The 25,719-nt window shown below is 48.6% G+C and overlaps 1 protein-coding gene across 3 annotated transcripts in view; it reads right to left on the bottom strand.

The window, feature by feature from the left end:
- PAFAH2 (platelet activating factor acetylhydrolase 2) overlaps window positions 1-8,880 on the bottom strand; it is a 30,314-nt gene extending 21,434 nt beyond the window's left edge. Inside the window, exons 1-5 of one of the 3 annotated variants that reach the window (XM_072750695.1) lie at window positions 8,094-8,136; window positions 7,898-7,988; window positions 1,991-2,128; window positions 865-1,018; window positions 206-302 (exon numbers count right to left, since the gene is read on the bottom strand). In XM_072750695.1, the coding sequence (XP_072606796.1) occupies window positions 206-302; window positions 865-1,018; window positions 1,991-2,080 (341 nt within the window). In that variant the 5' untranslated portion in view covers window positions 2,081-2,128; window positions 7,898-7,988; window positions 8,094-8,136. Of the gene's footprint in view, window positions 1-205; window positions 303-864; window positions 1,019-1,990; window positions 2,129-7,897; window positions 7,989-8,093; window positions 8,432-8,674 lie in introns of those variants that run through there. The other 2 variants (XM_072750696.1, XM_026014409.2) reach the window with 2 other exon arrangements.
- Between the last annotated feature and the right edge of the window lie 16,839 nt (window positions 8,881-25,719).

The raw sequence follows: 25,719 nt of genomic DNA, 5'->3' as shown, positions 1-25,719 counted from the left end.
AAAGGATGTGAAGCCCGATGAAAGACTCCACCAGGTGAAGGGGGCTTGGGGAAGGTGGACCCAGTGCTACGGAATGAAGCAGATGGCAGAAGAGACAGCTGGCAGATGGAAATGTCTGTGTCTCTGCCCTCTGAGAATAAGTTAAGACTCAGCAGCTGTCACCAGTTAAGGAATATGACAAGGTCTGAGGGATAGAAGCTCTTACCTGAAGGCTCCCATGCCATGGGAGAAGATGATCAAGGGGTATCCAGAGTCCTTTGCCTTAAACGGGCCGTTCCAGCTAACAGGCAGGCGACATGATCCTAGCAGAGACACGGGGTGTAGAGTCTCTGGCTGCCCCAAAGTTGTAATCCCAAGGGCAGCCTGGCCTAGGCATGGGTGGGGACATGTGCCCCACCTCACTGGAGAACTACCTTTTGCCCCTGAGCAGTCCAGGGCAATCACCTTTTCTTTCACCCTTTCTTCCCTAGAAAGCACAAATATAATAGAAAATGGGAAGATAAATGCAAAGAAGTACTGAACAACTATGGGGTAAACCCCTGAGATGCCAAGACAGTTGGGTAGAGTTCCTAATTGGTGGGGCCGTTAGGAAAAGTGGATGATTCAATGTGACTTTACCCAGAGAGGAGAGCTAAAGAGAACTGTAAACGATAAAGTCGGGATTCAAATCCAGGACAATCTAATTCTGTAACCAAAACTCTTATGTATATAATCCCCTCCCAACTCTCCACACCACACTGACTAATGCACGCCCCACAACAAAAGGGCTGGATGATGCCAGCAGGACAGTACTGTGTCTACCTAGGGATCTCCTAGGAACATAACCAAGAAGCTAGGAAATGTGGGGGTGAGGCCAGCACTTACCCACAGCCAAGCTGAACAGCAGCCCGCCCCAGCGCTTATTAAACCGCAGGTAATTGGCCAGGCCAGTGCAGTACTCATAGCGGGGAATCCACAGAGGTTGCTCGGTGGTCTCCTCTGACTCTTGGCAGGGGTAGAAGAGTCGAAAGAAGCTCCCCTGTAGGAAAGAAGAGAGCACCTGCTCAGAGCAAGAAGCCTAAGCTCTGTTTAATTTCCCAAAGGACACACTCAGTGGGTATGTGGGGGGGCCAGCAAAGTAAGCCACCAAAGTGGGGCACTGAAGCTTCAATTCATATACCTGAATTTTGCATTCAGAAAATCCAGAAAGAAGCAATATTATTTTTAGCATACACGTAAGGCTTACGCTATTTCAAATAGCCGACTGCATTTTAAATTACGTTTGGAGAGCACCAAAATATTTTCAGTCCTTGGATCAGAAAGATTTAAATCTGTCCCTGAGCCCAGGCCTGAAGGGGCCCAGGGAAGGAGATCAGCCCTCATGCTGGATGGGGTGGCATCAGTGGGTCACCCAGGCCAGTCGTCTAGGCTGGCCCTTAGGAAGCAGCAGCACACTCGTTTCACATGGGAGTAGGAGAGGGGTTAACAGGAAGTACGTGCTTCTTGAAGAGAGATGGGAGTCCAAGGGCCAGCAGAGAAGCACCTAGGAACTGGTGGAAGGAAGGTCCAGAACCAAAGCAGGAGGAAGAACAGATAAAGGCAGGAAAGGAGAAAGAGGAGCATGTCTTCCTACCCAGGTTGGGAAGTCAGAGGCCACCACCACATGGTTCACTACTCCTCATACCTTCAGACTGAGATGAGACTGAAAACGTTTCCAGGTAAGACATCTGCTCCCAAGACAGGACAGGGGATCTGAGACCTGCCTTTGGAGCTCGAGCCCCCCTTTCATCCTAGTGGCAAAAGAACCCATCTCTGGCTACCGAGATGTTTCTAACTGGAAATAGGAAGAAAAAGGTCAGGGAAGACAGACCTGGGGGCTCTATAACCAAATCCAAGACCAGCTCTAACTCAGTTTCCCCCACTAAGAATCACACCATTAGATTGGCTACTGACAAGTCACGGTGCAGAAGCAGCAGCGGAGATGTGTGGGGACAGAGCTGGAGACACTTACCTGGAGACCCTGGCCCTCCATCACATCCCCGCAGCCTACATGGTGGGGTCCCGTGACAGGTGGGAAGCTCATGGACTGGTTCACCCCCATTTCATCACCAGTTGAAACAAACAACCTGGACAGTGCTGAACTTGATGGCTGAAGGTGGAACACAGAAGAGCCTCTTGCTGGTTTCCTCTTAGCTTCCTGTTGCTTCTATGTGTTATCTGTTATCATGTCCACTGCTCCTTATCATCCCATCTCCCTGCTGGGGACTCACCCAGTCTTCGTCATCTACTTTGCTACACTGACTTTGCCAAGGCTTAAGGGCTGCTTTTTTGGTGTTGAGAGCAGGGTGAAGAGATAGTTGGGAAAAGGAGAAAGCTTCCAATGTTCCCCCAAACCCACTGCCAAGGGGGCGCATGGGTGGCACAGTCAGTTGAGCATCCAACTCTTGGTTTCAGCTCAGGTCACGGTCTCAGGGTTGTGAGATGGAGGCCTGCAGCAGGCTCCAAGTTCAGCAGGGAGTCTGCTTGAGATTCTCTCCCTCTCCCTCTGCCCCTCCCCTCACTCACACTTTCATGGTTTCTCTTAAATAAACCTTAAAAAAAAAAAACAAAACTGCCAAGTGTTTATACTCAGCACAACCTCTGCAGACAACATAACCTGGATCATGTCCTCATGGGACCAGGAATAATAATGTCTAAGATTCACTGTGTCAGCACTGAACTAAGCTCTTTCTATACAGTACATTATTCATTCTCTCCACAACTTTCTGTGGAAGGTCCTATAGACACCCTGTTTACAGATAAGGAAAGTAAGGCACAGAATGGTTGAATAACTTTCCCAAGTTATCCTGCTTCTGGGCAGCAATGCCAGGTCTGTCTAATCCAGACCCAAGCTCTTAACCCCTACTGATCCTGCTCATGGGGAGACGCAGTTATATGTCTACAAAAACACGGACCTAAACTACTGACTATAAAAGTGGAACTTAGGCTAGGCGTGAGGTATAAGGAAGATTTAGAGATAGGGGAGAGGAAGGAAAGCATTTCTACACAGGACACATGAGAAAGAAAGGGCAGAGACAGAGAAGACTATGATATGGCAGTAGATCAAACAGGAGGCTTCAACGTGGCAGGTGTGCGTGTTCCTGACTAGCAGACATTTCTTTAACTAGGCTGCTCCCTAAATTGGGGCCAATGCCATTGCTCTCTATCCCTCTTTAATCTCATCCACAGCAGCATCGTCATCATGACATTATGGAGGGCCAGGAATTACACCAAGTGCTTTAATACATTATTAATTGAAAAAATGAGATGAGGAAACTGATGACTGATGCTTGACCAACTTAGGTAATTTCCCCCAAGAACATAAAGTTAACAGAGCCAGAATTTGATCACAGGCAATATGGCTGTAACAGAGGAGAATATGGTCAAACTTGTCGATATCCATTCTATTTTGCCCTCCTATGCAGTACCCTGGTGACTTGGGTTGGGCTGACCTGTAGACTTCTTAGACTTGAGCCTTAATTGACCTGAGCCAATCACCCTTTGGTATGCCCTGGTCAGTATCTGGATGAAGAGTGGCTGCATGACACAGTTGGTCCATTCAGAGTAAAGCCCAGGGCTTTGATGGTTGAGGATGGAAATGTTCTTTCTTGTTTTGAAATAGAGTGATGACAGATACGAAGCCTTGAAATGTTGCAGTCACTTTGCTACCTTGAGGATGAAGCTACCCAAGGAGGATGGCAGAGAGAATCAGAGAAATAGAGTCATTTTTGTGAAGACATTAAGAATCTCTAGATTGGGGGCACCTGGGTGGCTCAGTCGGTTAAACATCTGCCTTCAGCTCAGGTCATGATCCTGGAGTCTTGAGACTTCCAGCTCAGCAGGGAGTCTGCATTTCCCTCCACCCCTCACCTGACTTGTGCTCTCTCTCCCTCTCTCATATTAAAAAAAAAAAAAAAAAAAAAAAACTTAAACAGGAATCTCTAGATTAGACTATACCTGAAAAACCTGACCCACTCCTGGACTTTCTAGTTACACGAGTCAGTAAATCCCCTTTTTGTTAAAACCAATTGACTTGGGCTGCCTGGGTGGTTCAGCGGTTTAATGCTGCCTTCAGCCCACGGTGTGATCCTGGAGACCCGGGATCAAGTCCTGCCTGTGTCAGGCTCCGTGCATGGGGCCTGCTTCTCCCTCTGCCTGTGTTTGTGCCTCTTTCTCTCTCTGTGTCTCTCATGAATAAATAAATAAAATCTTTAAAAAAAATTTGACTTTAGATTTCCATTGCCTGAACCAAAAACATCTAAACCAATAATACAGTGAGTCCCAGACCCATATTTTTAGCCATTATGCTATTCTGCTTTAAGACCCTCTGGGATGAAAAAAAAAAAAAAAAAAAAAGACACTCTGGGATGGATCAGAAAGTTCAAGCCCAAGTGTGTCTGGGAAAGAAGAGGCCTTAGAGACCATTTCTATCAATCCTCACCACAATCATTTCCCACCCTCCCCACTACATACATGTACTGATGAACAAACCAAGGTCCTCAGAAGTTAAGTGAGCTGCACAACGTCACAAGCAGAACAATTATTACACAAAGATCTCCTGGATGCCAACTTCCAACTGTCTGGTCCAGTGGCAAACCTCAAATAACCAATAATCCTAACATCATTCTATTTAACTTAAAAACATAACAAATGATTTTCTTTCTATTACTCTGTAGTGGTAGAATGCAATTCTTTTAAAAAAGGAACTGATGCAGTCCATGGACTGGTTAGCCAGAGAGAAGTTGAGTATGTGCTGCTCAGTCTCACACCCTGACCTTTTCCCCTTGTCTCTAAGGGCACACACACAGAGAAGACCTACGGCAAGGGCACGTGATACATGTCACCCACATGACAATGAAGCAGCTCCAAGTTCTAAAGGCCAAAAATGAGGGTCAGGTAAGGTGATCAGATGTAGGAGTTCTGAGAAGAAAGCACACTTCTGTAGCTTGGCGGTGGAGGGCAAGGAAGATGACAAAAGTTGACTTTCAAGTAGAAGAAAGTGCATAAGCTAAGACACAGAGGTAAGCAAGCACACGTGATAAGAAAAAGGTATCACGGGTTTGGAGGGTAGCAGTCTCTCGAGTGCTAGGCCAAGGAGCTGGAATCTACTCTGGAAATGAGTGATATTAAGTCTAAAAGAGTCAAGTTTGAGCCCAGTTCCTTTGCCACCTAATTTTACTTTGGGCAGATCCTCTGATCTCACTAAGTAAGCCTGATTACTCATCGGTACAACGGGAAACTATCCATCCTCATAGGGTTGCTAGGAAGATAAAATGAAATAATGCATTTAAAGCATTCGTGTAGGGGCGCCTGGGTGGCTCAGCGGTTTGGTGCCTGCCTTTGGCCCGGAGCATGATCCTGGAGTCCCAGGATTGGGTCCTACATCGGGCTCCCTGCGTGGAGCCTGCTTCTCCCTCTGCCTGTGTCTCTGCCTCTCTCTCTATGTCTCTCATGAATAAATAAATAAAATCTTTTAAAAAATAAATAAATAAAATAAAGCACTCGTGTAGTACCTGGCTCTTTGGGACTATCTAGGAAATATTGTTGATCGAGTGAAAAGTAGAAACAACAGGATTTGACAAATGAGTGGATTTGAGGAGGCAAGGGAGATAGAAGAGCCAAAGATGAGTCAGGGTTCAGGACTGGGTGACCAGAATGACAGTAATTTATGGGAAGAGATTCATCCCATATAGAGAACAGTGCTTGGGACAGGAATCAGGATGAGTGAATGGAGTTAAAAACTGCTAAACAGAAGGGGAGTAGAACTCTCTAGCAGTCCTAGAAAGTTTCTGGGAGAATCTTGGAAACAAATACAAACTAAAGCTAATTGGCCAGAGTGAGTCATACACAAAAATGAGTCTACATTCCTTGGGCTTACATTAACTGATGCCCGAGGACAATGGGGAGATGGAAAAATCCAATTTTGCCTAAGAAATACCCAGCCAGAATATCCAGAGTCCTTCCTCATAAATGCCATATAATTTTCCAAGGAAATCAGCCCAGGGATCTCTACCTTCTTTTGCTTGCCTCATCCAAACAATTTATGGTGGTGACTGTCTAGAAGCTTCTCCACCCATGTAAGCCTACCCCATTCATAAAGGCCCAGTGAAATCTCTGGTTCTCTGTGTTTTAACAAGTCCTTCTGCGCCCCTCTCAACTCTAAGCATTGTCCACATCCCTCACCTGCTAGCCAATCATGGGCCGCCTTAAGATAGCTCTAGGATCAGTACCAATTCTGGGCAGTTTGAACTCAGTGACTTGCCTACAAGTGGCCCAGATAGAACCTAGTTCAGAGGTTCCTGAATCTTTCATCACAAACACCTGGGAAAGTTTCAAAAATATAGATTTTAGGGTCCTCGTTCCCAAAGGTCAGTTTTTAAAAGCTCCCCATGTTTCTCGCAAGGTTTGAGAACTTCTGGTCAGATGATACATAGGACTTTTTATCCAGGGATGCATGTATGCAAACATTTACGGAATGTATATAGTGTCCTAGCCCACCATTTTATATTAATGAAATAATGACTATGATTTCACTTGGTTCAATCCCAATGGCCACCTAGAAGCATGTTCTAGGTCTCAATAATTAACTTATCCAATTAATCTGATTTAATTTTTACACAATTATACCTTATACCATTTCTTTGGATATACCACATACTATATAAAGGCTGTGTTGGGATCCCTGGGTGGCGCAGCGGTTTAGCGCCTGCCTTTGGCCCAGGGCGCAATCCTGGAGACCCGGGATTGAATCCCACGTCAGGCTCCGGGTGCATGGAGCCTGCTTCTCCCTCTGCCTCTCTCTCTCTCTGTGTGTATGTGTGTGACTATCATAAATAAATAAAAATTAAAAAAAAGAAATGGGATATTGCCTAGGGCTTGGTACACTTTAAGTGCTCACAAAATGTTAAAAATTAATTAACAATGCTATGTCCTTCTTTCATCATACCTGGCCAAGGTCTCTTTCTTTCTTTCTTTCTTTCTTTCTTTCTTTCTTTCTTTCTTTCTTTCTTTCTTTCTTTCTTTCTTTTTTTTCTGTATTAAACCCTTTGGCAAAATGGATTCTTTCCTCCCAGCCTTTTTGAATCTAAAACACCCCCGTGAAAATCAGAGTGTACTTAAAAAGGCCCACGAGAGCCCAAAAGCAATGGACAATGCCTACAACGCAGCTGTCCATCTCCTGCTGAGATCCTGTTTCCAGTGAGGAGTAACCAACCACCCTTTTGCCAGCTGTGTGGACTTTTCATCACTGGCTATTTGAGGACAGAGTCCAAGATAAGCCCTTCTCTGGGGCTTCCTTTCAGACAAAGCTCTCTGGAGGTTTAAAGCTCATTAGTCTGACCTTTGGTCTCTGGAGGAAATGAGGAAATATCCTGCTCTTAGAGAACGGAGACACCAAGCCCTCAAGGGGCAGACTTGAGCAACAAGGGGGCAGAGACAGAAAAGGAGCCAAGAGAAGAGTGTTCCAGAGCATCAACAATTATAACAAAAATAACCTCTCTCGCTGGTGGAGGCTTCACAGTTTTGTTTTTTTTTAAAAAAGCCCTTTCACACCTATTAGCTTATTGGCTCCACAAAAGAGCCTCCGCCTAAGACGGAGGTTTTGTAAACGAAGAGCGGGAGTCCCACGGACACTGCTTGGTCCGCCCGAGGTCACGCAGCGAGCGAGCCGCAGAGGTGGACTAGACGCCGGTCGGCTGAGTCCGGGGCTCCGCCACCGAGCGGGAAGTAGGGACGGCGACCCTTCTTCCACTAGCATGAAAAAGCGGAAAGGGAGAGTAAGAGAGAAGCACACAGGAGGCGTGGAGCCTACAGCAGCCCAGGTTTCTGGGGGGTCACGTTGAGCGCTCCGCGCAGGGCGGTGGAGGCTGGGGCCTCCGACCTGGGCTCAGGCTGGGGCTCCAGGCGCGCCGGGAGCGAAGGCGCCAGGTGACAGGGGGAGCGTTAAGGGTGCAGGTAGATACCGGAGGTGTCTGAAGAGGAAACAGAAAAGGATGAAGGATTAATGCAGAGTTTCTAGGATTGAGACGAGCAGCCCCCAAGCCGGGCTGGAGGAGGACAAAGTCGGCTGACGATACCTCAGTTCAGAACAGAAGAGCTGCCTCCACCCCCAACTTACCCGGTCAAGTTGACCCTTCAGGAGTATCCCAGACAGTCAACTCGACGGAAACCGGAGCCTACTCCGGCGCCCGCGGCCCTCTGGTAGGTGTAGTTTCCAGAACTCATCATTGGCGCTTAGAAGCCTTCCCCTCCTCCTTGCCTGGAACTACCACTCCCGGCGTGCACCGCGCAAGATTGCGACCCTAAGACTACAATCCCCAGAGTGGCAGGCGGCCCCTCATTGTTGGGTGAAACAAGGCCCGGGCTGCGGCGCGATTCCTCCCCCTGGTGGTCGAGGCGTCGCCGCCGCGACTACAAGCCTCGAGCGGAGGGTTACCGCGTATAGTTCCGGCTAGTAACCCTCCGCCCCGCCGCTCCCCAAATAGTTCCCGGGCGTGCCCGGGGATTGCCAGGGCTCGGTTTGAGTCTCAGGGAGGTGCTGGCGTGGGGGGCTGGGGGGAAGGCTGGAGCTCTTTTTTTGATTACCCCCATTCTGCGTTCTGTGAGAGTATGAAGCTGATCATTAAAATTAAGCGCACAGGTTGTACCAGCCCGTTACCTGTTGACACTTGGCGCTTTTCCATTGTCCTTCAGAAACTCCCGGAGGGAGAACAGGGGGGAGGAGGCTGAGCGATCGCTGGTCCTCCCCGCCCCCAGCCCAGCCCCTCCATCCGTCCGTCACCCCTTTGCTGCTCAAGTGCTGGTTCTTAGGGACACGGTGGTGAACAAGGTGCTGTCCCTAGCCTCAGATGACATCACAGTCTAGCGGAGGATTCCGACAAATGAAGAATTACAACACAGCGCTAGGGGCTTCTCTAGGGGGTTGAGGGAATCCTGAAAGGGGGCACCTGCTCAGGCTTCGGGTAAACGGGACCCTGTCCTTGAGGCGTCTTAGAGAGACACTAAGATTGAGAATCGAGGGAAGGTGACTTTGGAGTACAGGGAGTGTGAAGAGTGTCCTACACTCAGGCTGAAGCCCAAGAGTGTGAGGGATGGAGAGACCCCTGAGGAGGTAGGTAGAGCCACACCCTCAAGAGTCTTGTAAACTAGAGGAAATTTGGATCATTCAAGCGACTTAAACACTTTCAGCAGCTCCCCACTACCTCCTGAATGAGGTCCCAACTTAGCTTTGATGCAGGCAGGCAGGGTCCGAGGAGGAACCAGAGGGGGTCCTGCAGGACGAGGCAAGAGAAGAGGGTCATTGGCTTCATGTGGGATGGGACTCAAACTCGAGCCAGCAGGAAGTGAAAGCGGTTTATTGAGGCTATAGAAACAGCAGATAGAGTCTCGGAGACTCGGAAAGGAAAGGAGCATGAGTCTGGTCTTTGCTTGGGGTCTGGGGGATTTATTGCCAATGGTGGTCTGACGCACATGTCCTCTCAGGCATCCAGGAACTGCTCAGAACAAGGACGGGGGCCAGATGTCCATCATAAGTCACTCACTCCTTGGAGCCGGGGGTCTGGGCGTTGAGATGTCCAGCACCAGTGGTCTGGAATATGCACATGATGGCTCTGCCTGTTAGTTCCTTAGATAGTATATATTGTCCTGGAAGACTCCAAGATATCACTAACTCTTTGTCCCTTACAAGAAGGACATACATAAAATAAGGCATGTGTAGGGTGGGGGTACAGATCCTAGCAAGAATAGAAGCCCAAAAAGGAGCAAAGGAAAAAAACCAGCTTTTTTCTCTGATGGGTTCCCTTAGGTTTCCCTGTCTCAGCTTGGCATTGGAGGTCCTCCTCAACCTGGCCCCCCACCACTTCCCCGGAAGTGGTGCTCATGCTGTTCTCTGACAGGGATCACTTCTTTTCTGCTCTGCCTTTGGCTACCTTCACCTCCTGGCCATTCTTGAGATGTGTCAGGTTTCTGTGGTCACCTCCACTCTTTCACTCATGCTCCTCCCTCCACTAGGTGGGTAGCCTGCCTGGTGGCTCCTCTAATCCTGTTCTTCCTTTAAAGGTCAGCTAGGCCCTCCTCCCCATGAAGCTTTGCTGATTCCTCCAGTCCCAAAGAACCTCTACCCCCTCTCAGTTGCTGGGATATTTGTGTGCACCTCTCATGTGCACCTCTCATTTGTGTGCACCTTACCAATCACACCGCCTTGTGCCATCTCCTAGGTGGGAGTCTTAATTCTCCAAGAAACTGTGAGCTCTCCGAGGTCAGGTGCTGAATCCTACAGGTGATCCCCACCCACCCCCATCTCACATACCCTCAAATCAACAGTGTCTGGAGTCCATGATTTAGTCTTCTTTAGCCTCACCCCTGCTCTTGACACTGTCACCACCACCATCTTTCCAGGAACCAAGATAAAATCATCAGGAAATAGTGATGGCAGCACCGCACTGTGCTAATTAAGCCTGGGATTTAATTAAAGCTGTGGTCAGTGGCAGTAACAGCAGAATATAAAAAGCTTAGTGCACGTCCGAGAATGCTCTCTTTGGCACTAATTAATCGGTGCTCTGCAGCTGGGCCAGGACACCCATGACTAAACCAGAGTCCCCAGTCATGAAAGGAGCATCTGGGGTCATTCCTCTGTCTCCTACTCCCAGACCAGGCTATGGTGGGTGTATTTGCTGGGCAACTGACTTTTCAACTTCCCAGGCACGGGGACATCACAGCCTCCTTTTACCTCTTTTGTCACCATTAGGAAGCTCTGTTTGGGGCTGAAACTCCTATTGCAAAATAGAATATTTGAGTTTAATTGCATTTCCTTCTAATCTAGTCTTTTCTGGGATAAACAACCCAAATGCTTTAAGTTTTCAGCAAGCAGTTGATTTTCCAGACTTTCATCATAGATCCCATCCTCTGACAGCCCAAGATTCCCTTCCAGTTGGCTACCATCCTACTCTAGCCTTCTCCTTGTTGCTAAGTTACTAAAGTGATATTTAAGTGACCAGTTTGGATTTCCTGTCCTCCCCACTACCTGCCAAAGTTGTTTGACAACACTTTTAAAAACCAAAGTATAATATGTATACAAAAAGTGTGTAAAGTGTGTTAATATTAAGTGTATCGCTTAATCTTTTTTTGTTTAAACATTTTATGTAGGTTGGGGCACCTGGGTGGTGCAGTCAGTTGAGCATCTGACTCTTGGTTTCAGCAAAGGTTGTGATCTCAGGGCCATGAGATTGAGCCCCAAGTCCGGCTCCACACTCAGCTCATAGCCACTTCTCCCTCTCCTTCTCCTTACCCCTCCCCTTCTGCCCCTTCTCTCCTTACATGTGTGCACCCTCCTGCTCTCTCTCTCTCAAATAAATAAATAGGGGTGCCCAGGTGGCTCAATTGGTTGAGCATCCAACTAGTCATTTAGGCTTGGGTCTAAATGGGGACTCCTGGGATGTAGCTGAGGGAGGCTCTGCACTCAGTGGGGAATCTGCTTGAGATTCTCTCTCTCCCTCTCCCCGCCCCCCCCCCCCCCCCAAAAATAATCTTCTGTTAAAAACCCAACATTTGAAATGAAAAATACTTAGTTTGAAATGTGGAACATTTAGGGACACCTGGGTGGCTCAGCGGTTTGGCGCCTGCCTTCGGCCCAGGGTGTGATCCTGGAGACCTGGGATCGAATCCCACGGCGGGCTCCCTGCCTGGAGGCTGCTTCTCTCCCTCTGCCTGTGTCTCTGCCTCTCTCTTTGTCTCTCTCGTTAATAAATAAATAAAATCTTTTAAAAAATGAAATGTGGAACATTTCCAATACCCTGAAAGGTTGCCTCATGTCCCTTCCTAGTTTATAACCACTCATCCTCCAGAGGGAGCCAGTATTTTTCTATCACCATCAACTAGTTTTGAATGAGCAAGGCTTTGTAACTTTTGACAGTGATATTTTATGCTCAATGATCCATAGATGGGTGATACTGTGTTAATGCTACTGCTGTAAAGGACCACCAGAAACACAGCTGTAATTGAGTAAGTTGGATACTCATTGCAGTGAAGGAGAACATGCATGATTGGAAAATGTGGGTCATCACAGACAGAGGGTATCAGAAAAGACTTAGAACTGGGGCTTTTGTTAGATGATTTCAGGAGGCTTGGAGGAAGCAAGGCTTTGCTCTGGATTGAATGTTATCCAGGAGTAAAAGGTGAATCTATGACTAGGGATCTAAATTTTATCTAGAAGGAGGGAAGAGTTCACTAAGGTGAAAGTTGTCATTAGTAAGAAGCAATAGTCTCTTTTATTAGCCAAGATAGGGGATGGTTAGTGTTTTTTGTATTTCGGACAATGTTCAATGTTCATTTTGTCTACGTTCAGACGTGATTATGACGTGGTCCTGTTTTTATCTTGATCCATCTTGGACATGGGCTCTTCTGATGCTGCTGTTCTGTGGCATTGTTTCTGTTCAGGTTAGGAACACCAAAGGTCAACTGTGAATCCCAGGCCAGCTCCTGGAGGTCAGGAGCTGCTTTCTTCTTTCTTATATACCAACATATGTTAATGTCTGCTCCAGACTGGGTGCTGAGTGTAGAAATTACTTGCCTTCATGTCCTTGGAGATGTCACAGCTGGTAGGGAAAATGGACAAGAAAACAGATATATACCATTGGAAAGCACTGTAGTTAAGGGTCTGGGCCCTGGAGATAGGCTACAAACTTTTTTCAAGTTTTTTTTTTTTAATTTTAGCGAGAGAGAGAAAGTGAGAAGGGGTAGAGAGGAGAGGGGCAGTCCTCAAGCAGACTCCCCATGCAGGGCTAGATCTCACAACCCTGAGATCAGGATCCTGAGATCATGACCCTGAGGTCATGACCTGAGCTGAAACCAAGAGTCAGATACTTAACCCACTGAGCCACCCAGGCACCCTATGAACTTTATTTTTTTCTAAGATTTTATTTATTTATTCATTAGAGACACAGAGAGAGAAAGACAGAGACACAGGCAGAGGGAGAAGCAGGCTCCCTGCAGGGAACCCAATGTGGAACTTGATCCCAGGACCCCGGGATCATGCCCTGAGCCAAAGGCAGACACTCAGCCACTGAGCCACCCAGGCACCCTGACTACAAACTTTATTTTATTTTTTTTTTTTTTTTAAATTTATTTATTTATTTATTTATTTATGAGAGTCATACAGAGAGAGAGAGAGAGAGAGAGGCAGAGACATAGGTAGAGGGAGAAGCAGGCTCCATGCACTGGGAGCCTGACGTGGGATTCGATCCCGGGTCTCCAGGATCGCGCCCTGGGCCAAAGGCAGGCGCCAAACCGCTGCGCCACCCAGGGATCCCGACTACAAACTTTAAATCCGAGATCTACCACATACTAACTGAGATCTTGGACAACAACTCTTCTCTAGACCTCAATTTGCTCATCTGTAAACAAGGGCAACAATAGCATCTACATCACAGAGTTGACACAAGGATCAAGGAGCTAATCCATGGATCACTGGTTACTTAAATGGCTTGGATCTGATAGGGGGCAGAGGTGGATCCAGGTTTTGTGAGGCTTGAAGCTTATACAATTCTAGGAGACCCCCCTTTAAAAAAAAGAATTTTAAATATCTTACTTTTTCAAAGTTTGTAAAACATGTGAACATATTGCTAGGTCCCCTCCCAGGGCCTCAGAAGGGACTCTAAAGCTTAAACTTCATTAGTTTTTCTATGACTCTGACCTTGGAAAGAAGCAAAATTATGCAACAGCTTCATTCTTTTCAAATCACTGCCTTCAAACTCTCCCAAAATACTCTCGTCCTGGCTGAAAGCTGCTCAAGTACTCTTAGTTCTTTCTTGTCATATAGCCTGGAAGTTGGTGGGTAGTGTTGGAAGAGTTGAAGGGTCCTGCTCTGAATACAGCTACACCTACTATTTTCAGCCTTGGGCCCCAGCTGGAGTCTGGATGAATCCAGCTAGGTCTAATGTCCTGTTAACAGATTGAGTATATGCTTAATAAAGGTCAAAAATAGTAACTGTCCTCTATTATTGTTAATATAATGATTCTTCTATTCAAAAAATATTAAGCACCTAATATGTCCAAGGCCCTGTGCTCAACCCTGGAGATCAAGCAGTGAATCAAGAAATTGAGTTTCTTTTTTCTTTTTTTTTTTAAGATTTTATTTATGTATTCATGAGAGACACACACAGGGAGAGAGAGAGAGAGAGAGAGAGAGAGAGAGAGACAGGCAGAGGGAGAAGCAGGCTCCATGCAGGAAGCCCGACATGGGACTCGATCCCAGGTCCCCAGGATCAGGCCCTGGGCTAAAGGCGGCATTAAACCACTGAGCAACCCGTGCTGCCCAAGATATTAAATTTCTATCCACATGGTACTTTCATTCTAGTGGAGAGAGATAATAAAAAAAAACATGTAACAAGGATAATGACAGGCTAAGTTAAGTGTTCTGCAAGAAACAGACAGGATGCTCTGATGGAGAACAATGGTCAGGGAAGGATTCTATGAAGAGCTGGCATTTGTGCCCAAACATACCTAGCAATTCTTGATTGTCTACTATGTGTCAGTCAGGTTGTTAGGAACTTTCAAATACTTTACCTCATTTAACCCACTGGGGAAGTATGTCCTAGTCTTTTTGTTTTTCAGACAAAAGAACAGAGCCTCAAAGAGGTAATAGGAGTGTTGATACCTGTTATTAGATCCCTTCACCCCTTCTCTGAATTTCCTTGCCAGCGTGGTACTTTCCAGCACCCTGAGGGCCATCCACCCAAGGTCTTGCTTCTGCCTGCTTCCTTGCCCCCAAGGGCTTTCTTAGGCATCTATGAACCAGGAAGGGCAAGAGGGTGTTGTGTTCTGCACCCCAAGGCCAACCTTGAGCCATTAAGGAAGTTGGTGCCTCCCATCCTGAGCTAAGATGATTTTGAGGTGCAATTCCACACTGTGTCTCACAGAGTCCCCAGGGGAACTGACCCCAGTGCCTCACGGCAGCAAGCCTCACATGAATGTATCTGGCTCCCATTAGCTTTTCTCCTCTCCCGGACTCACCTTCTCCATGCCTTTACTTCTGCTTCTTGAAATCATCTCCCCAGTAGACTACAAGCACCTACGTCTTGGGGTCTGCTTTTGGGGGGACTCAAGCTAAGATGGAGCCTAAGTGATTTGCTCAAGGCCACCCAAGCAAGTAACAGAACTGGAATTTGAATGCAGGTTCATGGGGATCACATTCCACAGTCCTAACCCCTATACTATATGACAATGAGCCTGAAGAGGGAGCCCAAGCCCCTTTAGCCCCACCCTGTGCCCTTCCCACCGTGACTTTCCCTGCTTGTGTCCAATCTCATTCTCAGCCACCTCTTGCTCCAGGCACAGCAAACTGCTTGGGGGCATAACATTCTTCAATCTGGCCATGCCTTCTCACCCTCTATGCCTTTGCAAGGGCTGTGTCCTCTGCCATGGCCACCCATTGTGGTCCATCTAAGGTACCTTCACCCATCCCTGAGCTCTCTAGCTGATGAACCCCAGCTGTGAGTGTCCAGCACTGACAAGAATCACGTTTGTGCCAAGTGTTTGGCATACCCAATCTCGTTCCATTGACACAATAATTCTGAGAAGTCAAGAGTGCCATTCTCAGTTTGCAGGTCAGGAAACAGGGTTCACAGAGGCCACAGGTGACCCATGCAAGGTCTTACAGTTAATAACTGGCAAAGCCAAGACCAAAACCCAGATCTATCTGTTCTGCGACTATACCTGGTACCTGGCTGGAGGGAATGGGTAGACGTTGGAGTCTCTGAGGTTGTTCCAACATTTCTCCTCTGTGAGATCTAACTCTACAACTAAGGGTATAACCCCCAAAGCAGTCACTAGATCACTGGCTGAGAGGTGCAGGGACTATGGAGCCCAGAGGAAGGAGGCCAGGCTGAAGGAATTTCCTGCAAAGGAAGAGGCTGGGCATCTGGCCCACCTCCACCTAGGAGGGGAAAACTGGTGAAGGCGTTGCCCTTTCTACTTCCTGGCTCCTTCAATGCCTTCAGGAGTTTACTTGGCCTTGGCAATGGCCTACTTCCCAGAATCTCTCATCATGGTTCTTAGAGGCTAGGCCAGTTCAGAGATGCCCAGAGGCCAAGGAGGTCCTGAATTCCCACTTTCAATCTTTTCTTTCTGGCCCCCTGCCTTGCTATCATCAAGTCCATCAAATGTCTGGTAAAGCCTCGCCAGCCTGCAGAACATGAGCTGGCCTGGTGGGTACCAAGTTCTTGGCAGGTCTAGGAAAATGGGAGTGTGTAGGGGTGGAACCCTTACTAACATAACAATGCCACATCAGCCCCTGCTTAAAATTCTTCTAGGACTGCTTTCAGCCTCCAGGACTAAGCCCACCATCCTCACCAGAAAGCCTAGAAGCTCTTCAAGATCTGAGTCAACTTCCTTCAGCCAGCGAGATTCACTCATTTTTCTCCTGCAAAGTGACTGCCTAATCCCCAGACATGCATGTACTCAGACACCTCTGAGTGTTTCTGCTGTTTCCATTTGGGCCTGCTGCACTATTCCATATGCTTCTTGCCCAGTCTTCCAGACTCAGCAGAGATGTCACTTCCTCTGCAGAATCCTGGTTGCATCCCACTGTGCTCTTTAGTGCTTCCCTAACATGCATTGACATCCTTGTGACAGGTGTGCCTCCCCACATGCTATGGGCTCCTTGAGGACAAGGATGCCATCTTATTCATCTCTGTGGGCCTAGTACAGCGGCCAGCACAGTGGGTGTTGGTTAAGAGAATGCCCTCCACCCAGAGCAGGGGGTTGGAAACATGATTATCTTCTGATTCCAAGCAGGTCAAGTGAATCGGTGTAAGATGCTGGGGAGCAGGAAGGATGGCAGGAAAGTGGACAGTGATTTGCCTAAAGGAATTTGAATTCCATGAAAAAAAAAATAGGAGAGGGACACCAGGTCGGCTCAATCAACTCAGGTTGATTGAGTATCTGATTCTTGATTTCAGCTCAGGTTATGATCTCAGGGCTGAGAGACGGAGCCCCCAGGTTGGGCTCTGCACTCAGCGGAGAGTGAAATTCAGCCTCTGTTAATGACAACAACAATAATAATAGCTAATTACAAACTTACTGTGCACCAGGAAATAAGGTACAGTGATTCAGGGTGTGGACTCTGGAAATGGGCTGCAGGTTTCAGTTCCAGCCCTCCTGCCTGTTAGCTATGAGACTTGGGTCCTATCATTTAGCCTCTCTGAGCCTGTTACCTCACTTGCAAAATGGAAATAATAACACTTACCTTAGAGGCTTGTTGTGAGAATTCAAAGAGTGAATACATGGAAAGTGTATAAAATGGTGCCTGGCACATAGACAACACCCAAGTGCTACTGTTCTTATTTTGTGATGGCAAGTGTTCAGAAAAGTCCTCTCCATGAAGGCAACAGGCACACAGAGCCCCAGATGGGGGAACCTGTGCTGAACTCTGGGAGGGAAGAGCCAAGGGAAAGGTCCTAAGGCGGAAGTGGCTTTGCTGGGTCTGAGGAGTAGTGAGCGGGTAGTGGGCTGGAGTGCAGTGAGTCAGAGAGAGGGGCCGGAGGCAAGGTCCTGCAGGGTCAGCAGGGGCTAGATCATGCAGGGCCTTCTAGGCCATGGAAAGAAGCCTCGATTTTATTCTGTGTGATGCAAACCACTGGGATAGTTTTGTGTTTTTTTTTAAGATTTTATTTATTTATTCATGAGACACACAGAGAGAAAGAGAGGCAGAGACACAGGCAGAGGGAGAAGCAAGCTCCATGCAGGGAGCCCAACATAGGACTCGATCCCAGGTCTCCAAGATGAGGCCCTGGGCCGAAGGCGGTGCTAAACCGCTGAGCCACCCGGGCTGCCCCGGATAGTTTATTTTTAAAAAAGGTTTTGTTATTTAGGTGTGACAAGGCCAACAGATCAGGAGACAACTATGATTGAAAAGACAATTTGTTATATTCAAGGATCCCAAGAGGAGGGGGCATGCCATGCTCCAAGGGATCACATGGGAAAGCACCAGGTCTGTCAGGAGGCAGAGGGAGCCAGAGCAAAGCCTGGGCAAGAGCTTTTATTTTGGTTTCTGTGGGAGGAATGGATAAAGTTCCACTCTAAAATGGATAGAGTGGTTTAGGATTGGCTATTATAAATCATGTCCGCAGGCTCTGAGACATAGGGGCTGTCCCCAGTTGTCTAGCACCCGACGCTGGGGTGAATAGGGCAGGGGGAGAGTGGCCCTGAGTGAGAGAGCCCTCCAGGAGGTGTTTGGGGTATGGGCTCTGGATCTGTTGGTTTGCATTGGAAAGGCAAGCTCCAGAGTGATTTGTTTATTATCTCTCGCAATGGGCTAGACTTGGGAGGGGCAGTCCCTCTGGGGTGAGCAAGGCCCCGATGTCAAAGCATCAAAATACAGAAAATAAAATGACATGGTTAATACAGAGCTAAAGCCAAGGAGGGATAGATTTGCACTTTAACAAGATCTTCTGGCTGCTGTGAGGAAATAGTATTTTAGTGAGACAAGAGGAAGGCAGAGGCCAGAGGCAATGCAACGATCCAGACACAAAGTGATGGTGGCCCGGACTAGGGTGGGGGCAGGGAGGTGGGAGTCAGGCTAGTTTCAGGGTTTGTTTGGAGGTGGGGCCAACAGGACCTGATGGACACGATGAGGATGCTGTTGGGGCTGCAAGAGGCAACTTGCCAGGGTGCTGTCGTGTCTGTATTTCTGGGGTTCACACCTGTGTTTCTTCCCTCAGATATGGACTGTACTGTCTCACTCTTCTGATGTTAAACGGCATAGTAAAGAGATTCTAGAAAATGATACTTCCAGATTAGAGATTGAAGTAAAGTGTCTGACACAGTGCCAGCACATGGTAGGTCTCAACAAATAGACATGTTTTTTCTTCCATAAGGGAAAGTATAAAGTCCAGCAGGTCTGATGTCGGATGGATCATGGTTTGGTCCTGGCTCTACGACCCACTAGTTGGGTGACCCTAGACAAGTGATTTCTTTCTTTCTTTCTTTTTACAAGTGATTTCATCTCTCTGCATCTCCCTTCCCTAATTTGGAAGCAGAGATACAAGCACCTAGTTCTTCCAGTGGTGGCAGGGAATAAATGAGGTGATGTATGTAAGGGGCCCAGCCCTTGCATGGGCTCCCATCAATTACAGCAATGATGGGCAGGCCCTAAGGAACGTCAGTTGGGGGCCAGGTTTTGGAGGTAGGGCCACGATTCCCAGAGAAATGGGGACTGAGCTGCCTTCATTTCCTCCTCTAAGCCCACCTTCAGGACTGATTCTTGCCCCTGGCTCCCACTCTTCAGGCCTGATTCTTGCCTCTAGCTCCCACTCCTCTGTGGGCATTTCCTCAAAGAGCCAACAGAAAGCTGTGTTTACTCTGCCAAGTGGCATCCCTAGGGAGGGAGGAGAGGAGAACTAAATCTTCCTGCCTTGGCTTTGAAAAGCAGGCTGTTAATTACCTGGGGCTCCAAGCAGCCCAACTTCTATGTAAACACTTGCCAAGCTGGCCTGTCAATTAACCCCTTGGCACCCAGGCCTGGGGTGGAGGAGTCTGGGTGTGGGCTGATCTGGGAGGGTTGAGGAACCTTGAGGCCGGGCATGGCTTTGGAGGCTTCGGAGGGGAGCTAATTTAAGTGAAACATTCAGGAGGATGGAACAGAATGACTATGACCAGGGGTTGAAATTTACTTTATTTGGCCTGTTCAGCCCTGCTGTCCACCAGCCTCCACCCTGAGACCCCTGTCCTGGGGAGGCAGGCCCCAGAGGAATGGCCAGGGCTGAAAACTCAGCCTGCAGTTTCAGGCAGGGATGGTGTCCTGTTTGTGAAAGGCTGGCCCGGCGATGCCTGCTTACCTTAATCCCTTCTGGATTTCTCCTGCTAAGAGACACCCACCCTACAGGAAGCAGAGACCCACCTCCCAGGGGTGAGGAGGCTCAGACCCTGGGCTGTGTCTAGGTGTGGCTGGTTAGAAGGTAGCCTCAGCTGACTCTAGTTATTTACACGTGCACAGGCCTGTTCAGTTTGCCAAGCACAGTCCCATGTGTTACCTCCTTCAACCAGTTGCACAATAAACCTCCAGAGCAGGAATTAGGCCCCTATGATGCACTGACTGAAATATAGGCTCTGTTTACACATTGGCTCTGTAGCCTTGCGGCAATCACCTCACCTCTCTGAACCTCACTAACTTGACCTGTTCAATGGGGAGAACAGATGCCTATGTTGGCAATGCTATTGTGAGGCCTAAATGAAATCATGTACACAAGGAGCTCAATAGTGCCTGGTATATGGGGAGCAAATGTATGGGCCCCTCCCTCAAATTCCCTTGAATTCCTCTTCAATTTTACAGGAGAGGAAAATGAGGTTCACTGAGCTATCAAATTATAATCTTCCAAGTGTTTTTTAAAAAAATGATTGTACCCCTGCATAGCAAGCACGTGTCAAAGTTGTATTTCACTCATTCATAAGGAAATTATAGGATGACAGAGCTGGTTCAGGAGACTCGTTGAGGATAGTCGATGAATAAGATTGCTAATCAGATTCCAACCTGGCAAATACCCTATAGGGCATGATTTACAAGCTTTGGGGTGATCTCTATTGGTCATAAATCATGTGTATTTGCTGCTATTGGATAAAAATCGTTTGTATCTTACTTGTGTTCTACAACTTAGTGTCTTAGTTCTCATACTTATAAAATGTTTGGGCTCCCAATATGTAGGGGGTCACATGACCCTTGCGGGCTTCTTGGATGATGCCCCGGTGGAATAATAAAAGTTCACACTGTCTCATCGCCTTGCTTCCAAGTTTTGTATATTTTTCCTTATAAAGTCAAGTGTCCTTAGGATGAAAAATGGGAGGCTCGGCCTTCCAAACTGTCAGAATTACTTCTCAGTAAGAATTTCAGATCTTTGTGCTCTAAAATCTAGTCCTGCTTCCATGTTAGGCTGATGGAGAGAAATTGAAGTTCCAGGAAAAGAGTGTGACTTATCCAAGGTCAATAGCTATACCTGGGGGGGTGGAAGAGACCTGCTTTCCCTGACTTCCAACCCCAGAGCCCCTAGGAGCTTCCTTGGCCCTGCCCCAGGTCTGGGATCCACTTTAGCTGGAGCTGGGTTGATATCATAGAGTCCTGTGGGGATTCACCACAGTTTGGGGTTATCAGTGCTCAGGCAAGTGAGAGCTGAGACCCCAGAGCTTCCCATGGCCTCCAGCCTCCCACACTTGTGAATTCTTCAGTGAGACACCCAAAAAGCTCAGAGCTGGAGGAAAAAACAGCAGCAAACAAGAAGCAGCAGATGGGTTGCCATGGTGATCACCTCCTGGAGCTCCAAGTGTCTTTCTTTCTGAACAGAGATGGAGGTACAGCAGGAAGAACATGGGCACAGGAGAGAAAGCCCAAGCCCTGGCCCCAATCTACCCCATATGCACAGCCTGGTGCATGGTCACCTTGGTGCTGAGAGGGAGAGAGGACACATTCATTAGGCGTTAGCTTTGTGCCAGGATGATGTGTTAAAGGTTGTCCATTCCTGACTTCATTTAATCCTCTTCCCAGAAAGCCTTTGAAGAATGTGCTATGATCAGTATTTCATAGAGGGGGAAACAGCAACACAGAGAGGTGAAGTAACTTGCACAGGAACACACAGCTTGTTAAGAGCACCTGAGCTAATGCTCCGGGCCCCTTTCTCTTGGAAGACTAGATACATTCCTTCTGGAAATTTCAGAGAAGGAAGGACCAGAGGGAGGCAGAACCAGGGTGCAGAGAGGGAATAAATACTTCAGGGACAAAAAAAACAAAAACAAAAAAAAACACAAAAAAACTTCAGGGACGCCTGGGTGACTCAGTGGTTGAACGTCTGCCTTTGGCTCAGGTCATGAACCTGGGGTCCTGGGATCGAGTCCCACATCAGGCTCCCTGAGGGACTGTGTCTCCCTCTGTCTGTGTCTCTGTCTCTCTGTATCTCTCATGAATAAATAAATAGCTTTTTTTTTTTCTTAGAAAAAAAAGAGGGACCCTTCAGATCAAACACAGTGGTGTTAGCTCCCTTTTTCTACCTGTGTGCTTGGCCAGTATGACACCTGGCACCTCAGGCAGGTAGCAAGCCCTTGCTTGGGGAGCCCCAGGCAGCATGACACATCCTTGTAGCTCCCCAAAGCAAAACCTGTAGTGCCCCAGCCCCGGGGGGCCAGCCCAAGCACGTCCAGTCTCCAACCCACATCAAGGTCTGCATCAACCCTGCCCTCCAAAATCTCTGTCTGCTCCCAGAAGCCTCCCTACACTGCACGGGAGCCCTGGCCTCCTCCTCCTCCTCTTCCTCCTCCTCCTCCTCCTCCTCCTCACTGCTGTCCTTTCCTCCCTGCCCTGTCTCACCCGCCTCTCCCCCAAGTGTTGGCTACCGTGCCATTGATCAGAGCCCAGGTAGAGGTTGGGGACTCCTGGTTGCTTTGAGGAGCCTTGAAGAGCTCGATGGAGGCCGCCAGAGCTTTGGGCAGAGCCCAGCGATGCATTTTTAGAATGAGCCAAGCTCAGTCCCACCTGCCAGGATGCCCTGCCTTCTCTCCCTCTATCCAAGCCGCAGGGCAACCATGTGAATCGCAGGCCAGACAAGCCCAGGGGCCAGCCAGTCTGAGAGCCACCCCACAGGGCCGTAGGAGGTGGCCTGTGTGTGGACACGAGTGTGGACACGGGCAGGAGCCAGCCAGGGTGCTCAGGGCTGGGGGAGCAGGAGCCTCTACCTGACCTCTACCAAACCCCTCGCCAGCTGGCCTTGGCCTCCCAGCCCTCTCAACTTTGTCCACCCATCCATCCATTCATTCATTCAGCAAGTATTTGTTCAGCAAGTATTTATTTATTACCCCAGTGCCGGGAAGACAGGGGTGAATGAAACAGAACTCCTAGCCTCAGAACCAGACTCCTGATTGTCTCTGGCATTGGCTCCCTACTTGGTCTTCCTGGTCTGGGTTGACGGCAGCTCTATCCTGCTGATGGCATCCAGTCCATCAGCAAATCTGTCATTTTGCCTTAGCTCGAAATATACCCAGAATCCAAGGACTTCTCACCCCTTTCACCCTGCCACCCCAGTCCAAGCCACCATCGGGGCTCCTCTGCGAGGTTCCCTGGGGCCAACACGGCTCCCCACTTCTGTCTCTGCCCGTGTCCAGTGGTGCCACAAAAACAAGTCGGATCATGCCTCTCACATCATCACACGTCCATGCCGCCCCCAGAACTTGTGCCCTGGTTTCTCCCTGCCCTGCTGGAGTGACCTGACCTTGCACATACACCCCCCCTCACTCCCTCACCTCCAACATCAGACAGCGTGTCAGTGTGCCCTCCCCTGTTCGTCCCTTTAAGTGCTGTAGCTCCTCCTCTTCTCCACAGCTTTATTGCCAAATAATACAGGATGTGTTATTTGTTTTGTTCACTGCCCATTTCCCCGCCCTGGAACATGAACTCCATGAGCCCAAGGTTGTGTCTGCTTTGTTCCCTGCCCTGAGAACGTGTCTGGCCCACATTCGGGGCTCATGCAGGAGCTGTGGAATGAGGGCCTCTGTGACTTGTGGGGGCGCCAGAGCCATAATAAAAAGCAGTCCTTGCCTCCACTCCTGCCATTTCCTATCTGCTCCCACATGAGCAGCCACAGAGATTTTTCTAAAAAACTTATTGTGTCCTTCAAGTCTTAGGACAGGCATCACTGCCTCGGATGGATGACTTCTCTGGCCCTGAGTTAGGCAGCCCCTCCGGCCCTCAGAGCTCTCCTGTCCTTCCCCCTCCCTGCTACTTCATCCTGTAATTGCCTGGATCCTGGTGTTTCTCTGGGATGTAGGTGCCTTCTGCAGAATGGGGGCATACCCGTCTCACTCAAGAGACAGGATGGTGCAATGGCTGAAGGAATGGACTGCCCAGGTCCAAATCCCAGGTAAGATGTGGGAATTTGGGTGAGTTAGTCAAGCTGCCCGGGCCTCTGTTTTCCCATCTGTAAGATGCAGGTAACAATACCTTCCTTGGAGGCCCCTAGGAGAGGATTAAGTGAGCTAATATACTTGCACCTGGAGTTGTGTGTGGAACGTGGTAAATGTAATATGAATGTCAGCTGTGGGACGCCTGGGTGGCTGGTGGTTGAGTGTCTGCCTTCAGCCCAGGGTGTGATCCCGGAGTACCAGGATCGAGTCCCACATGGGGCTCTCTGCATGGAGCCTGCTTCTCCCTCTGCCTGTGTCTCTGCCTCTCTCTGTGTGTCTCTCATGAATTTAAAAAAAAAAAAAAAATAATGTCAGCTGTTACTGACACTGTTACTGTTCTTCAATGTCACATCTCTAGGGCTTGGCACAAAACCTGGCCCACATTTAGTACTTAATAAGTATTTGTTGGATGAATGAATGAATGAGTACAGGGATACAAGGATGAAGAAGTGACATGAGAACCTAGAGGAGGAGGTCCCAGACCCAGCCCGAGGAGAGTCTGGGAGGCTTTCTGTAGGAAGGCAGCATTTCACTGGTTCCTGTAGGATGAGGTGGAGTTAGCTGAGCAAGGTGAATGGCGGGAGCAGCAAACAGAAAGTACAAAGGCCCCTCTCCACTTGAGAAAGCCTGATGCGTGCAGGGAAAGTCTGCCTTTCTGCCATCACTAAGTGATGGACATTAGGCAAAGAGGCCAAGTTTCCCCTGTGCTGGCCACTTTGAGGGCACTAGGTGAATGAACTGTGCTCTTCCCTCAGACCTGCTGCCCACGGACAGCAAAACATTGTCCCTGGTCAGATCCGAGATTGGGGAAGGCAAGCAAGAAAAGGAAGTTGCCATTTGTTGAGGGACCCCATGGGATAGGCCTGGATTTAACCTGGCAACCATCTCACGGTCAAGCTCTTTTCCTCCATATAGAGCTGAGGGGACAGAGGCCCCACATCACCTAGCTGTTAAGAGGTGGAGTTGAGTTCACTCTAGGTTGGCCCATTCCATACAGCCTCCCCCAACAGACTGGGACTCCTGGCAGCCAGGGTCTGTGTCCCCCTTTCACCTCAGCAATTGTTCAGCGGGTGACATCACCTATTCCTGACCCCCTCCCCCTTCAGAGCACAGACCAAGGAACTAAGCAGGGGAACCCCTCAATGGCTGTGGATGAATGGTTAGCCAAGTTCAATGCCAGGCAGAACCACATGGACTGGAGGGTGAGCGTCAAGACCTTCCACGGGGTGGCTCAGTGGTTGAGCATCTGCCTTTGGCTCAAGTCGTGATCCCAGGGTCCTGGAATCAAGTCCCTCATTGGGGTCCCCACAGGAAGGCTGCTTCTCCCTCTGCCTATGTCTCTGCCTCTCTCTGTGTGTCTCTCATGAATAAATAAATAAAATCTTTAAAAAAAAAATAAGACCTTCCCTGCAGAGCTCCAGACAAGTGCAGACCTGGGCACCTGAGTGAGAGGGGCCGGGAGTGGGCCTGAAATGAGATTTGGTGGGCGATGCTGATGGAGGAGGGACTAAGCCTGGGAATGGTTGAAAGCATCTTACCCAATGCCACCCACCCCATCCCACCTACTCCCTTGCCCCACTTCACACCTCACTTTCTCATCTGTGGACTCTCTCATCTGCTGACTGACACAGACTCCCCACACTCATACCTGTGGGGAGCACCCAGGAATAGAGTCAGGAGTTCAGGTTTCAAATCCCTGCCCTGTCACATCTTAGTCATCTTTGGAAAGTACCAGTCCTCTCTGAGTTTCACTACTCTCACTTGTTAAAA

This window comes from Vulpes vulpes, chromosome 2, assembly GCF_048418805.1.
Source record: "Vulpes vulpes isolate BD-2025 chromosome 2, VulVul3, whole genome shotgun sequence".
In the NCBI taxonomy this organism is placed as follows: Eukaryota; Metazoa; Chordata; class Mammalia; order Carnivora; family Canidae; genus Vulpes; species Vulpes vulpes.
The sequence above is the reverse complement of the archived record's forward strand: the minus strand, read 5'-3'. Positions and strand labels throughout refer to the sequence as shown.